Consider the following 17,251-nt stretch of genomic DNA (forward strand, 5'->3'; position numbering starts at 1 on the left):
ATCCCCCCTAAACCTCCTGCTCCTCACCTTGAACTTGTGTCCCCTCGTGACTGACCCTTCAACTAAGGGGGACAGCTGCTCCCTATCCATGCCCCTCATAATCTTGTACACCTCGATCAGGTCGCCCCCCCAAGTCTTTTCTGCTCCAACGAAAACAACATAAGTCTATCCAACCTCTCTTCATAACTTAAATGTTTCATCCCAGGCAACATCCTGGTGAATCTCCTCTGCGCCCCCTCCAGTAAAATCACATCCTTCCTATAATGTGGTGACCAGAACTGCACACAGTACTCCAGCTGTGGCCTCACCAAGTTTCTATACAACTCCAACATGACCTTCCTACTTTTGTAATCTATGCCTTGATTGATAAAGGCAAGTGTCCCATATGCCTTTTTCACCACCCCACTAACATGCCCTTTGCCTTCAGAGATCTATGGACACACACGCCAAGGTCCCTTTGTTCCTCAGAACTTCCTAGTGTCATGCTGTTCATTGAATACTTCCTTGTCAAATTACTCCTTCCAAAGTGTACCACCTCACATTTTTCAGGGTTAAATTCCATCTGCCACTTATCTGCCCATTTGACCATCCCGTCTATATCTTCGTGTAGCCCAAGACACTCAACCTCACTGTTAACCACCCGGCCAATCTTTGTGTCATCCGCAAATTTATTAATCCTATCCCCTACATAGTCATCTGTCCATGGGAAGAGATTAAAAAATACAGCAGGTGTGTCATAAATCAGACGAGTGACTATCAGAACATAATGTGGGATGAACAGCCTTATTATTGGATGTTCTGGGAAAAGCCAGGGTTTCTCATTAGTGGGGGGAGAGATGTTAGTATTGCATTGACTTGTTAAAGGGAGATTAACCAGATACAATCACAATACGCTGATATAGACAGCAATACACTTGGAGGATCTCATTAATTCAACCTTGAAAAGATCTGAGTTCCTTTTAATCTAGTCTTTGAGAGGGTGGCAAAAGCTTTGATCTGCTGATCTTTTCAAGTGAGTTATAATTGATACTAATCTCCTATACAGTGCGTCTAATGGGTTGTATTCGCTATATCACCCACTTGATTTAATGAAGACTTTCAATGTTGTCCAGCCCTCCAACTTGTAATGGAGGTAAAGGACATGTGACAATATAAACCAGCAGACCTTTGTATTGATGGAATGTCTCAATTTGCTCCAAACAGGCAGTGAAATCTCAGACTGGCCCAGGGGAACACCTGCGAAATGCCCTCTGGCACACAGGAGACTCTAACAATCAGGTCAAACTCCTGTGGAAAGACCCCAGGAATGTTGGCTGGAAAGACAACACCTCATATCGCTGGTTCCTGCAGCATCGGCCCCAGGTCGGGTACATCAGGTGGGTCATAGCCCCAGGGTCAGGAACACCAAGAGGAGTATAGGGGGGGGGGTAGGGTCAAAGCCCTAAGATGGGGGTCAGTGGGGGGGTGGGGTCATAGCCCCAAGGGTGGGGACATTAAGGGTGGGGGTGAAGTCACAGCCCAACCCTATTTCCTCAATACCTCCTCTACGACAGATAGTCACGTCGTCACAAACCAGAAACTGGGGAAAACTGTACCACTCAGTGACCCCTAGGTGGGGGCGAGGGTTGGGTTGTATCATTCGGTGCCCATTATTTTTAATAAGGATGGATGTGTGCAGAAATTAGGTGATGCCTTTGTGCACCTGCTTCATCTCCAAAGCCAGCCACTCCCACCCAACCTTCCTCTATTCCCCACACCCGTCTCTCCCTCACCCTGCTGAATCTCTGTTTTGTTCCTGCAGAGTGCGCCTGTATGAAGGACCAGAGATCGTGGCAGATTCGGGGACAATCATTGACACCACCATGCGTGGAGGGAGACTGGGAGTCTTCTGCTTCTCACAGGAAAACATCATCTGGGCAAATCTGCGCTACCGCTGCAATGGTGAGCAGGGTGAGGGGCATCAAAGGAGGGGGTGAGAGTGGTGGGGAGTGAGGGGTAGCAAAGGAGTGGGTGAGGGGGAGTGAGGGGCATTTAAGAAGGAGTTGAGGGGGACACTGGATCATTGCTCCAAACTGACATGGGGTATATGGGACATTCACCAGGGGTTGTATAATGAAGTCGTCAGGCAGGCGTGGTCAGCGGGCTGGGAAACATTCCGCGTCCTGCAATCGGCCCCCGACTGCGATTTCATGCTGGCGGACCAATTAAGGCCCGTCCAGTGTGAAACGCGGCTCCTCACTGGTTGGGAAGGACCGAGTGGGGGCGGGGGCCTGTTGGCCGCCGGGTCCAATGGCGACCTGGTGGCTGGTTTAAAAATGGCCCAGGCAGCCCCTGGAAGGCTGACGCGGAAGAATGTCTCCTCTGCATCTTCAACATTCAAGCGATGGAGTCGAATGCAGCCGGAGACGCCAGGCGGGAGGGCAGGTCGGGTGGGCACTCAGCCCCCCGCTTTTCTGATGAGCGCCTCGACATCCTCCTGGAGGAGGTGGCTGCCAGGAGGGACAGCCTTGTCCCCAGAGATGGGAGGAGACCGCCACACCTCACCAAGAGGGCATGGGAGGAGGTGGCAGCGCTGGTGAGCAGCCGTGATATGGTGCAGCGCATTTGGCTGCAGTGCCGGAAGAGGTTCAATGACCTCAGGGTCAGGAAGGGTGAGTACCGTTGGCATGGGTCAGTGTGCAGAAATGTTAAGGTCTGGCCGTCCCCCGTGGACCCTCAGGGGTGCTAGAGTCTGAGTGCCAACTGTTAATCACACCAGAGCTGGCCAAGAGGATGAGCCCTGGCTGCTTGGACTGAGTGTCTTGTGGCTCGAGAGCCAAGGCTTGGATGTGCCCTGGGAGGTGTTCCTCAGCTGGGGTTGGCCAGGCTGCAATGGCGCTACAGGTAGAGAGTGGACTAATCAATGCTCCTCTGTCCTTTCAGGAGAAGACGAGCCATAACCAAGCAGAGAGGGCATGTACAGGTGGAGGCCCCCCCCAACCTGCTGCTGCTCTCCTGGTTTGAGCAGGACACCCTGGAGCTGGAGAGCCAGCATGCTCCCTGTGCAACCGGGCGTGGAGAGGCAGGGATGTCAGACGAAGATAAGAGCGCAGTGCACAGAGGTGCAAATTTTGGATTGTGCAGACATTCTAGTGTAGTCCCTTCATTGATGTGAGCGTCAAACCTGGAGCCCCCATTGATCATTGGAAGACAATGGCGCCGTGATGCAGATCTCCATTGTCTCACCAGGGTGCCTGGCATGCACAGTGACAGTGTGATAACTTTAACTAATGACATGTCCTTGCTCTCCCTTTTAAGTTCGACTTCATACAAGCGCCCTGTGGACCCCAAAGGGCCACCCCTGACGCCGGAGGACCACCGGGCTTCACTCCACTTGCACCTGCGCCACACCCTCTCTCTGAAGCAGGCACCAGCGCAGATACCAGCACCTCGGTGGGCATTAGATTAATGGCTAGAATGTCGGTGCACATTGGTGAGGGCACTTCACACTCGCTTGAGGAGCAGGTGGAGGCAGAGAGAGCCCAGGGAGCCGGCAGTTGGAGGGCTGCTAGAGACCAGAACGATGCTCAGGTGAAGGCAGATGATGAGTCTCTGGAGTCATCCATTAGGTGGCAGATGTTGGATGTGCAGCGGGATGTGCGGGAGGATCCGGCGGAGATCCTTGAGGGTCTGCATGCCTTGGTCTCCGTTGTGGAGGAGTCCATGTGGAGCATAAGCACTGCATTGACCCTCATGGCCGAGCACACTGCCCCCTCCATGGAGAGAGTGGTAACTCTCCTGGAGAGGCAGCTCCAGGGACAGAGTCAGGGGTTCCTGGGGTTGCGCTCGGACCTGCAGCCCTCACACAGGCAATGACCTCAGGTGGTCAGTGCCAGTGTGGTAGATGGATTGGGCACCCAGTATCCCAGTTAGGTGCCCATCCATCAGTGGAGAGCAGGGAGGTCCGGAGCGATCTCACATTGGCGCACAAGCTGCTTGTTGTCTCTGCAGGCTCCACTTAAGGCACTCTGGGTGATGACAGCAGCTTCTCCGCCCCTCTGCCAGTGACCATGGCATCCAATGAGGCTGCAGCGACTGGGCAGATGCCAGCCATGGCACTGGCCGCTCCCTCCCAGGCGGGGTCAGCACAGGCTCCATGGGCCAGAGGATGACCACCAAGGTCATCAAAGCCAACAAGACAGCAGGGTCACCAGGCTGTCTCCAATGTCAGTGCCAGTGCAATAAACCGAGATGTTGCACTTGCAAACCTAAGTTAAAAGCACCCTGAGCACAAGACGGACAGTTTACAAGTGATTTTCAGTCCATTTAAGTTTGGTTTATCTTTTCTAGTCTCGGAATTAAGACCAGAGAAGATTATGTAAATTTTTTTGGATTGTCAAAATGAGATAAATTTTGTTTTTGTTGTAATGGCCTGAGTACGCTTCGCCTTTTTATTTTTTTTTGTGCAGGGTATGCCAGTATGTAATACTGGACTGAGTGGCTCTAAAGTTTATTGCACAGGCATTGAGTGGATTTGGATTCAAATGAATGGGTCATTTCAGACATCCTGAATGGAGGCAGCAGCCCCAGCATGTGGTGGAAGCAGATCTTTGGCAGCCTGGCTGAAGGTGCGTTGGATGAAGGCTTCCCTGCCTCCCTGGAGGTTACGAGGTCTGGCTCCACGCCCTCAGCGTTCTCTTCACCGTGCTCCTTTCCTGACTCACTATTGGATTCATCATCTGTGCCTGTGGAGCTGGGTCAAGATCCTCTTCCTCCAGTGGGTTCCCCCCTGCCAGTGCCAGATTGTGGAGAGTGCAGCATTCAACCACTATCAGTGACACCCGCTCTGGGGGCTATTGCAGTGCTCCCCCTGAACAGTCCAGGCATCGGAAGCGATTCTTCAGAAAATCTATGGTTCTATCACTACCCTGTGGAGGCATGGCTCCTCTTATACCACTGCTCTGCCTCTGTACTTGGGTGGCGGAGAAGCGTCATGAGCCATCTTTCAACGGATAGCCCTTGTTACCCAGCAGCCATCCATCCAGTCGGGCTGGAGCACTGAAGAGCCTCGGCACCTGGGAGTGTCTCAGGATGTAAGCGTCATTGGGGCTGCCAGGGTACCTTGCACAGACTTGCAGAATATGCATCCTGTGATCACACTATCTGAATGTACATGGAGTGCAATCCTTTCCTGTTGACAAAGGCACCCGGCTGACCCACTGGCATCTTGATGGCCACATGTCGATGTCACCCTGGACGCGGGGGAACCCAGCAATCACTGCAAAGCCTCTGGCTCGCTCAGCCTGGCTGGCCTCGTCCATACGGTAATGAATAAATTTCAGTGCCCCACCTGAACAGAGCTTCTGTCACCAGCTTGATGCAACTGTGGACAGCTGATTGGGACACTCCACACAGATCCCCCACTGACCCCCGGAAAGGGTTGGAGGCATAAAAGTTGAGGGACACTGTGACCTTCAGAGCAACTGGCATGGGGTGTCCACCCACACAGTCAGAGCTGATCTCAGGCCCAATCATCTGACAGATGGAGATCATTGTTTCCCTTGAGAGGCGGAGCCCCCTTCGGCACTGCACCTCAGACATATTGAGGTAGCTGCATCACTGCCTGTAAACCCTGGCAGCAGGAAAGTGCTGTCTTCTGTGGTCCCTTCTGCCTTGACTACCTGCTGGCCTTTTCCCCCTTGTATCTGCGCCTCTCCTCCCACAGATCACTCTCCTGGAAGCTGCATAGGGACACCTGGCCTCCTCTCCCTTCTGCCCCTCTCTTCCTCCTCAGAGGAGGTACCACCAGTGGACAGCACAATCGCCATTACCAGGGTAAGGGAAGGCTGTCTGATACCCGGAAGGGTCCACACGGCCTGAATCCTTCCGGGGCCTTGGAGGCACCAATGACTCCTGAAGTGAAGCCTAGAAATGCTTAGAATGAGAGATGAAGCTGCCAAGGACCAATAAGCAACAAGCAGCAAACTATCTCCAAAACTCCTCACTACTCACACTAGCAATGCTGCTGACTGCTTTTATCCCGCCTGTGGATGAGGTTTTTGAAAATGTCGGCTGGCTGCCTGCCCGTTTTGCTAGCGCGATGAGCGTGAAATCGCACGAGAAACAAAAAATTGGCGTCTATTGGCTTTTTAATGGACTTAATTAGCCTCTTAATTAATGGCGGGCGTGGCTCCAGCACCTGCTCGCACCCGCCGACTGAAATATCGCGTGAGTGCACGATGACATTGGGATGCTCACCCGACATCATCGCGCATTATTTTACGCCCAATCGGGTCGGGTGCGCACCTGCCCACAGGTCGTAAAATTCTGCCCAAGGAGTTGCAATGCTGAAGTAGAGAAGGAGCGAAGAGATTTACGGGTCCAAGTGTACAAATCACTAAAAGCTAGTGGACAGGTACAAACTAAAAAGATAATTAAAAAGATAAATGGAATATTGATCTTTGTCTCAAAATAACTGGAATATGCTCGTAATCTAAAGCTCTAGTCAGAACCCATCTGGAGCTCTGCACCTCAGGAAGGATACATTGACCTTGCAGGGGGTGTCATGTAGATTCACCTGAATGATACCTGGGATAAAAGGTTTAAATTATGAGGACAGGTTGCATAGAATAGGCCTGTATTCCATATTTTATAACTCTCCACTAAGATATATTCCATTGAGAAATAAAGATTTTATGAGAAGAATGCACCATCCGTGGCTAAGGAAATTAAGGATGGTGTCAATTTGAAGACATACAATGCTGTGAAGTTTAGTGATAGGCCAGAATATTGGGAAAATTTTAGAAACCAGTAAAGGATAACTAAAAAAAAAGAGGTAGATATCAGAATGAAAGTAAACTAGCAAGAAATAAAAGAATAACCAGTAAGAGCTTCTACAAGCTTATAAAAAGGGAAGATAGCGGCTAAAGTAAACATTGGTCCCTTACAGGATGAGACTGGTGAATTAATAATGGGAAACATGGAAAAGGCAGAGACTTTAAACAAGTATTTTGTAACTGTTTCTACATTAGAAGACACAAAAAGTATCACATTAATAGAGGAAATCAAGAGGCAAAAGGGAGGAACTTAAACGATCACTAAATAGAAAGGTAAACTAGGCAAACTAATGAGACTAAGGGGTGACAAGTCTCCTGGACCTGATAGCCAACATTTTAAAGTCTTAAAAGAAGTGGTTGCCGAGAGGTTGTAATCTCCCAAAATTTCCTAGATTCTGGAAAGATCCCAGCAGGTTGGAATAGCACACATGTAACATGTTCAAGAAAGGGGCGGGAGACAAAAAGCAGGGAACTATTGGCCAGTTAGTCTAACATCTGTCATTGGGAAAATCCATTATTAAAGAGGTAACAGCAGGACGTTTATAAAATCTCAATACAATCAGGCACAGTCAACATGGTCTTGTGAAAGTGAAATCGGGTTTGACAGATTTATTAGAGTTCTTTGAGAATATAACAAGTGGGGTTGATAAAGGGGAACCAGTGAATGTAGTGTATTTGGATTTGCAAAAGGCATTCGATAAGGTGCCACATAAAATTTACTGCACAAAATAAGAGCTCATGGTGCAGGTGCTGAAAGATTAGCTCGGATAGAGGATTGAGTAACAAGAAATTGAGAGCTGGGAAAAATGGATCATTTTCAGGTTGGCAAACTGTAATTAGCGGAGTGCCACAGGGATCAGCGCTGGGGCCTCAACTATTTACAGTCTATAGTAATAACTTGGATGAAGAGACCGACTGCACTGTAACCAAATATGCTGACAATACAAATATAGGTAGGAAGGCAAGTTGTGAGGAGGATGCAAAGCATCTGCAAAGCGTTATAGATAAGGTAAGTGACTGGACAAAAATTTGGCAGATGGGGTATAATGTGGGAAAATGTGAGGTGTATCTACTTTGATAGGAAGAATTTTTTTTGTTCCTTCACAGGATGTGAGCATTAGTAGCGAGGCCAGCATTTATTGCCCATCCCTAATTGCCCTTGAGAAGATGGCGGTAAGCTGTCTTCTTGAACCCTGTAGTCCATGTGATGTAGGTACACCAGCAGTGCTGTTAGGTAGGGGGTTCCAGGATTTCTACCCAGCGACAGTGAAGGAACGGCGACATATTTCCAAGTCAGGATGATGAGTGACTTGGAGGGGAACTTCCAGGTTCCAGGTGGTGGTGTTCCCATGTATCTGCTGCCCTTGTCCTTCTAGATGATAGCGGTTGTGGGTTTGGAAGGTGCTGTCTAAGGAGTCTTGGTGAGTTCCTGGAGTGCATCTTGTAGATAGTGCACACTGCTGCTACTGTGCATCGGCGGTGGAGGGAGTGAATATTTGTGGATGTGGTGCCAATCAAGTGGGCTGCTTTGTTCTAGATGATGTCGAGCTTCTTGAGTGTTTTGGAGCTGCACTTATCCAGGCGAGCAGAGAGCATTCCATCACACTCCTGACTTGTGCCTTGTAGATGGTGGACAGGCTTTGGGGATTCAGGAGCTGAGTTACTCACCGCAAGATTCCTAGCCTCTGACCGGCTCTTGTAGCCACCGTTTTTATCTGGCTAGTCCAATTCAGTTTCTGGTCAATGGTAACCCCCAGAATGTTGATGGGGGGATTTCAGAGATGGTAATGCCATTGACTGTCAAAGGGCAATGGTTAGATTCTCTCTTGTTAGAGATGGTCTTTGCCTGGCACTTGTGTGGCGTGAATGTTACTTGCCACTTGTCAGCCCAAGCCTGGATATTGTCCAGGTCTTGCTGCATTTGGACATGAACTGCTTCACTATCTGAGGAGTCGTGAATGGTGCTGAACATTGTGCAATCATCAGCAAACATCCCCACTTCTGACCTTATGATGGAAGGAAGGTCATCGATGAAGCAGCTGAAGATAGTTAGGCTGAGGACACTATCCTGAGGAACTCCTGCAGTGATGCCCTGGAACTGAGATGGTTGACCTCCAACAACCACAGCCATCTTCCTTTGTGCTTGGTATGACTCCAACCAGGGGAGAGTTTTCCCCATGTTTCACATTGACTCCAGTTTTGCTAGGGCTCCTCGATGCCACACTCAGTCAGATGTGTCCTTGTTGTCAAGGGCAGTCACTCTCACCTCACCTCGGGAGTTCAGCTCTTTTGTCCATGTTTGAATCAAGGCTGAAATGAAGTCAGGAGCTGAGTAGCTCTGGCAGAACCCAAACTGAGCGTCAGTGAGCAGGTTATTGCTAAGCAAATGCTGCTTGACAGCACTGTTGATGACCCCTTCCATTACTTTACTGATGATCGAGAGTAGGGGAGGTGATTGCATAGTGGTATTGTTACTGAACTAGTAATTCAGAGACCAAGGGAGACCTGGATTTGAATTACACCACGGCGGCAGATGGTGGAATTTGAATTCAATAAATATCTGGAATTAAAAGTCTGATGACGACCATGAAACCATTGTCGATTGTTGTAAAAACCCATCTGGTTCACTAATGTCCTTTAGGGAAGGAAATCTGTCATCCTTACCTGGTCTAGCCTACATGTGACTCCAGACCCACAGCAATGTGGTTGACTCTTAAATACCCTCTGGAATGGCCTAGCAAGCCACTCAGTTCTCAAGGCCAATTAGTGATGGGCAATAAATGCTGGCCCAGCCAGCGATGCCCACGTCCCATGAACGAATAAAAAAAACCAGATGGGGCGGTAATTGGCTGGGTTGTACTTGTCCTGCTTTCTGAGTGCAGGACATACCTGGGCAATTTTCCACATTGCTGGGTAGATGCCAGTGTTGTAGATGTATTGGAACAGCTTGGCTAGGGGCGCGGCCAGTTCTGGAGTCCAAGTCTTCAATACTATTGCCGGAATGTTGTCAGGGCCCATAGCCTTTGCAGTATCCAGTGTCTTCAGCCGTTTCTTGATATCATGTGGAGTGAATCGAATTGGCTGAAGCCTGGCACCTGTGATGCTGGGGATCTCTGGAGGAGGCAAAGATGGGTCATCAAATTGGCACTTCTGGCTGAAGATTGTTGCAAATTCTTGAGACTTATCTTGTGCACTGATGTGCTGGACTCCTCCAGTTAGTTATTTAATTGTCCATCACCATTCAGGACTGGATGCGACAGGACTGCAGAGCTTAGATCTGGTCCGTTGGTTGTGGAATCACTTGCTGCTTGGCGCTGGGGGTTGGTTAGCTCAGTTGGCTGGACGGCTGCTTTGTGAGTGACGCCAACAGTGCGGGTTCAATTTCTGTACCGCCTGAAGTCATCCATGAAGGCCCTGCCTTCTCAACCTCATCCCTTGCCAGAGGTGTGGGGCCCCTCAGGTTAAACCCACCACCAGTCGTCTCTCTGTAATGGGTATGGTCCTCTGGGACTATGGCGACTTTCACTTCATGCTGCTTGGCATGCAAGTAGTCCCAAGTTTTAGCTTCACCAGACTGACACCTCATTTTTACATATGTCTGGTTCTGCTCCTGGCATGCCACCCTGCACTCTTCATTGAAAACAGAATAGAAAAGCAGAATATTATTTAAATGGAAAGAGTCTGCAGAATGCTGTGGTACAGAGGGATCTGGGTGTCCTTGTACATGAATCACAAAAAGTTAGTATGCAGGTACAGCAAGTGATTAGGAAGGCAAAGGGAATGTTATCATTTAGTGCAAAGTGAGGATGAGTATAAGAGTAGGGAAGTCTTGTTGCAACCAGAAAGGGCATTGGTGAAACTGCATCCGGAGGTCTCTGTGCATTGTTTTGTACTGTGTATACACTATACATATATTGTATATACTTTTACTACACTGTGTATAGTTTTTATTTCCTTACTTAAGGAGGGATATACTTACATTGTGAGCAGTTCAGAGAAGGTTCACTAGGCTGATTCCTGGGATAAAGGGGTTGTCTTATGAGGAAAGGTTGAGTAGGTTGGACCTAAATTCATTGGAGTTTAGAAGAATGAGAGGTTATCTTATTGAAACATATAAGATTCTGATTGGGCTTGACAGGGTAGGTGCGGAGAGGAAGTTTCCCTTTGGGGAGGATGTAGAACTAGGGGCACAGTTTTAGAGTAAGGGATCTCCCATTTAAGAGGGAGATGAGGAGGAATTTCTTCTTTCAGAGGGTTGTTAGTCTGTGGAATTTTCTTCCCCAGAGAGCAGTGGAGGCTGGATCACTGAATATATTCAAGACTGAATTAGACAGATTTTTGATTGACAAGGGAGTCAAAGGTTATGCTGGGGTGGGGGACAGGCAGGAAAGTGGAGTTAAGGCCACAATCAGATCAGCCATGATCTTGTTGAATGGTGGAGCAGGCTCAATGGGCCGAATGACTCATTCTTTCCTATCTCTTATGTTCTCATACCTTCAAAGATAAAAGACTATGTAGAAGGGTGAAATAATTGAGGTGTTAAAGGAATATTGAGAGAGAGAAAGTGTTCTCTGAAGGGTGGTGGGTGCGGTGGTGGTGGGGGGAACAACAGGGCGTCCTCAGGGAAAGGCGCCTTTTTCTCCATTTTCTCTCCCATTTTGCTCAAGAAACTGCTCACTGCCATAGTGCAATGGCTCAGTGATGATTCAGTCACTGTCCACAAGCGAGTAATTCAACCCACCATAGGGCATTAACTACGCCTCCCCGCGACTCCACGCACCCTCTGTTTCTCCTCTGCATCCTCTTTGTCCCCTTGCCTCCAGCCTCCCTTAATTGTTCTGCTTTTGCCTTCCTCAGACACGATTCCAGAAGATTTCCACCCAGCACAACTTCAGTCGCAGTTTTGAAGAGTGCAGCCTGAACTCCTAAACCCACAAAAGCCTTTAGAATTTATAACCCTGGCAAGTGACAACCTCTCATCAAACTTTCAATCAACATTTCTGGAACCTTCCCCACAGTTTGCCAGTGAAAGCAATAACTCCAACAATTGGACCCTCCCTAGACGATGTGCAAGAAGAGACCTCAGACAAATCATCAGTGTTCAATCATCCGTCCAAATTCTTGTCACTCACAATCAATCAGTTGGTTGGTTGGTTGCTGGAGTTCACTTTGTTCTTCGTCACTTCTATCTTTGGTGTTCAGGAAACGGAAAAGTTTAGTAAATGTTACAACAGCACAATCTGATTGGATGATTTGCAGACATTGATACAAAGGAGGAGCGAGACTGAGTGAAGTTGAGATTGATTTTGGTCAGTGTTGGAGCTATGCTCAATGAGCAAGATAGAATTATTAAAACGTACAACACAGTGTTTGATCTGTCATCTGTGCCGTCTCTTATTGCCATTGTGCTTTGTCCCACATCCCCGCTTTTTGTCCATAACCCTGTAAGTTCCTCATCCTCAAATACTTGTTCAGCTCCCTTTTAAAATTACTTACCCAAATAGCTTTTATCACCTATTCAGGTGGAGGGCTTTATTTTTGCTTAACATCTGAGAACATTTCTCCTCGTTTTCCATCCAGGTATTTTTTCCCCAATTATTTTGAATCAAGACATCTGCTTATTGACCCCCCTCAACAGAGAAAATAGTTTTTCTCTATCTATCAAGGCTTCTCATTACCATGAAAACCTGTTAGATTACCTCTTAACCTTCTGCCAGGAGAACGGTCCTAACATGTCTCATAATTTTCACAACTGAAGTCCTTCTTCCCTGGTAAAATCCTGGTAAAACTTCTCTATATGTTTCCTAAGGCCTTAAGCGTGATGCCCAGATTAAAGGTCTTGAGATATTGCCGAGCACTTCAGTCATTCACTTGCCCGATTTTACCAAATCCCAATTGCCGATCTTGCCCCCTTTCTTAGGCTTGGTGAGGAGTGTAGCGGCTAATTGTAGCTCCAGAGCTAAATCAAAACACTGGTGGCAAGATACACAGGACTCACATCCCAGACCCTCAGTTGCCAAATCCTCTCCTCATTCTGTTAATATTCAACAGAAAAACAGCATCAGGGTGTGGGGCTGTTTTTTGGAGGTTGGTGTTTGCTCCCCCATCAGGTTTCGTTCTTTCGCTCCTGACATCGCCACATCCACTCAAAATGTCACCTCATTGCTGCACTTCAGGAACCTAGTTTGCGACTTTCAAATACCCATTTACCACCTGACAAGCGCAGAACCCAGATTCTAAACTTCTACAACGCTGGGAAGAAACTGTCAATAGTCAGGGACAGACACAGGACATGTGGGCAAGGGCAATGCAACAAACAAGAGCGACAGACAGATTGACAGCTTTTAACCAATGCATTGCTTCGAAATAGTCTTGTTTATACTTGCACACTATTAGTTTTATATGGACTTTATCAGCATTGGAATTTAACTGAATCAAATGTGACCCAGGTATAACCCATAAAATATAGCATTTTAATTCACTACAAAGATTTTCTCAATAAAATTTTTCCTGCATGTGTAAAAACAAAATTATATAAATACTCCTCCCACCAAGTGAGCAAAGATTGTTTCTTCTTCATAACAGTTTGATACAGGAGCCGGCTAAATGACCTTCTACAATACCTGATTCTAGGAGAGACCAATGTATTTATACTGCATCTTTACACAATTGAAATATCTCAAAGTGTGTCACATTCCATTCATTACTCTGAAGTACAGTTACTGTTATTATGTAGTCAGACCTGGCAAATTATAACCAACGCTTGGCAACATTCAGTTAATTTATATTTGGTGGTGTTATCTGAGAGAGCCTTTCTACTCTTTCTAATATTGTCACAGGATCTTCAACACCACCTGACAAAGGCCGCTCTCAACTTCACGTTTCATCCAAAAGACTGTACTTTTGGCAGTGCAGCATTCCCACCGGAAGCCATTGGATAAGGTGAACAAAGATTATGTGTACTCCACCACTTCAGTAACACATACAGACAAACACTCCCAGGACAGGTACAGCACGGGGCTGGATACAGAGTAAGAGTTGCTCAACACCAATTCTTTCCAAACTATTTTCTAATGTGACCCCATTTTAAAACTTGAAAATTAACGTGACCCCCAAACACCAACAAAAACATAACAGCAATAAAGCAGCACAGCAACATTCATAATAATTATTAAAGTTTGCATATTATAGATCCACATCAAGTACTATCTCAAAATGTTATTATTTTATCTACTCACAAGTCTATTATTTCATCTGGGCTGCTCCAGCTCATAGGCCTTGACCAGGAAGCAGTGGATCTGATTGACATTCACATTTCCATCCAGCATTACTGATATATAGCAACATCACACCGAGGTTCCCTATTCTTGACAATATTGATTTTAATGTGAGAAATGTCAACTAATTTTCTACTAAGGGTTTCAAATGACACAAAATAAGTTTTATAGCCCTAGTGGCTGCAGCTTCACTATGGATTCTGCTACACACAATGCAGCTTTACAATAAAATAAATCCGAGGTACTTGACGGTGGAGCCATGCTCCTTGCAACAGGGGACAAGTGCAAAGTGGAGTGCTTCTGAACAGACAGAACAAAACATGCACCATTTACTGGCAATTGAGGTTTTAGCCGAGCTTTCCATTTTCTCCAGTGACGAGAAATCTGAGTGAAGCCCTTCCTCCCTCCCCACACACTCTGTAAACAGCACACACCCCCGCCCCTTTCACACATACTGTAATCAACTCCTCCCCATTCCAAACATAGGCACACTGCAATCTACCCTTATACCCCACCCACCAACACACACACAGGTCAGCAAGCCGATGGGGAGGTGCAGCGGGTTTGACAGCCTGAGTGTGGCTGAGACCCGGCAGGTGACATATTTAAATGGGCTTGAGAAGAAGAAAAAAATCTGAAGACAGGTAGGGCGGGCACCACCAGGGACTGGGTGTGGGGCACAGTATCAGAGGAGGGGGAGTTTGTGACCCAAATCCACGTTTCTGCTCAACCCAGCTTGGGAACCGCTGCTCTACACTGTCCCCATCAAACACTCCCAGGACAGGTACAGCACAGGGTTAGATACAGAGTAAAGCTCCCTCTACACTGTCCCCATCAAACACTCCCAGGACAGGTACAGCACGGGGTTAGATACAGAGTAAAGCTCCCTCTATGCTACAGCACAGGGTTAGATATAAAGTAAAGCTCCCTCTACACTGTCCCCGGTTTGTGAAATATCTGTGACTTGCACATTTTATGTCCTGAAAATCTGCTGCTCCTGGGCCATGTGTGTGGCTGTAAAGTGGGGAGAGAGTCAGCTTTCAGGCTTCAGGAAGCGAGATTATATTAAGGTGCGAAGGGCTGCGAGCAGAAAACCGTTGAACTTTAATTACATTTCATTTACAAAGACAGAAGCCTCACACAAACATAAACTTTAAAAAACATTTACAATTTAAAATGAAGATCTTTTGACAGTCTGTCAGTACAAGTTATGGTTTGCATTATATCTGAAATCCACTTCAAAATTCCCAAGTTTATTTATAAAAACAAGACATCAGAAAAATAAATAAATGTTGACGAGTTTGAGGACAGAATCTGATTAAAACGAGTCTGGGGGAAGCTGCTTTGCTGCATCTCTATGAAAAGAAAGATTTTGCTGTCAATTAATTTTCTGAGTCCGTATGGTGGGAATGAGTGACCTGCTCAGGGTCCGGTGTATACATCTGTTCCTCTGCAGGAGGATGAGAGGACTAAGAGATCTCAGGTTAGCTCCAAGTCAAGCAAGTCTCTCCCAACTTGGGGTATTATTTCAATGTGATGTGATTACAAAGTGCCACTCAATTAGCATTTATTATCAAGACTCTTGCGTTGAGATTTTTTCGGGTACAAGTGACTAAAATGAATCCTGAAAGTACTAATGGTTCAAAAAGGTTAAAATAAAGAATACAACTAGGATTAAGGGGATGTAACTGGATGTTAAGGAGCCATTTTCTTTTATTACCTGAGCATTTGTGTGAGATTTGTATTGTTTCTGGTCCATTTTCATAAATATCTTTTCACAAAGATTACAAGTTCTAGTGATTAGTTTGGTACAAATGCTTTTTTCTTACATGAAATGGAAGTGAAGAGAAAAATTTTAAATTCTTCAGTTCTAGGCTAACTGTAAATTTCCTCATGGCTCAAAATCTAAAGTGAATCTGGATTAAAAATAAACACCAGATGATCTTAAACCTTCTATTCAATGCTGCATCTTGATTTTTTTACAGTAATCCTTTGAGCAGTTTTAAAAATACTCCAGTAAACAGTTCAGAGAGGTAACAGTACAAGAACCTTTCCCAATTCTCACCAAACAGAAGCAATCTCATTTAGCATTATCGAGGCAAAATTCCACTGTGGGCTTTTAACAGTGACTAAGGACTGTTTGTAGCAACAATCATTTGTTGATCAAGGCTCCTCAATTTAGATCGTTTGCCAATCAAAGAACTACAATATCTAAATTTTATGAGTGGAATCAGCATTACACATCAGGGTTGTAATGAACTAAGAGAAAACAAATACAAAAATACCACAGCAAGGGTGAGAAATTAATCACACGCCCACTAGCTCTAACAGGATACCCTGGTATAATCCACAGCATTCAGGTTAAAGGCACACCTGGCTCTGCTCTGTGTTGTACGAGACCTACTGTATTGGTTCTCGTAGTGATGTACTGCTAGGTACAATACCCTACAAAGAACCACCTCTGGCAGCACAATATCATTCCTGGCAATGGATACACAGGAGTTACTGGGGTAGGCAAATACACTACCGCAATCTTTGAATTCCAGAGTTTTGTGTAGTTTTGAGGAGTTGTGTTATTAACATGTGTGCTGACAGTTTGCAGTCTAATGACACCACACAGCATTGCCTTCTAACTACTGACCTGGAATTTTCTAGATAGCCTCCAACCATCTCTAACACAAACCCTTGCAGGTGATACAGTATCGAAATGACAGAAGTCCAGCTGATGTCTGACTGCACCAGTCACTGTAAGGAATACAGTCCCAGGAAGGTGGTGTTGTACAGCACACCATAACTGGATGGCTGTGGAGTGAGAGAGAGGGGAAAGCCTGACACTTCAATTTGCCTCTGCTATGACAGGTTCTTGTTTTGCTTGTACGGAGTAAGGAGAGTTAGAACTATTACAAGGACCGCATGAGCAAGCAGTCTGCTAATTCTGTAATCAGCAGCCAATTATTGATAGAATGATACAGCACAAGAGGTCATTTGTCCCATCATACCTGTGTCAACTCTTCTGTCAATGACCCTCAATGTGTCCTGTTATCAGCCCTTATTTCAAAAAAAAATGTTCACGTTATGTGAGTGCTTCTCACAAGACCAGCATTTATTGCCCATCCCTAATTACATTGGATATATGACACAGAAACAGGCCATTTGGCC

General features: G+C 46.5%; 1 protein-coding gene across 2 annotated transcripts in view; it reads left to right on the forward strand.

Moving 5' to 3' along the window:
- The window catches only part of comp (cartilage oligomeric matrix protein), a 62,288-nt gene extending 48,919 nt beyond the window's left edge, over positions 1-13,369 (forward strand). For both annotated transcript variants that reach the window (XM_078556187.1, XM_078556188.1), the window contains exons 17-19: positions 1,204-1,376; positions 1,802-1,941; positions 11,673-13,369. In XM_078556187.1, the coding sequence (XP_078412313.1) occupies positions 1,204-1,376; positions 1,802-1,941; positions 11,673-11,722 (363 nt within the window). In that variant the 3' untranslated portion in view covers positions 11,723-13,369. The remainder of the gene's footprint in view (positions 1-1,203; positions 1,377-1,801; positions 1,942-11,672) is intronic.
- The last annotated feature ends 3,882 nt before the right edge of the window (positions 13,370-17,251 follow it).

This window comes from Cetorhinus maximus, chromosome 13 (assembly GCF_964194155.1).
Source record: "Cetorhinus maximus chromosome 13, sCetMax3.hap1.1, whole genome shotgun sequence".
NCBI lineage: Eukaryota > Metazoa > Chordata > Chondrichthyes > Lamniformes > Cetorhinidae > Cetorhinus > Cetorhinus maximus.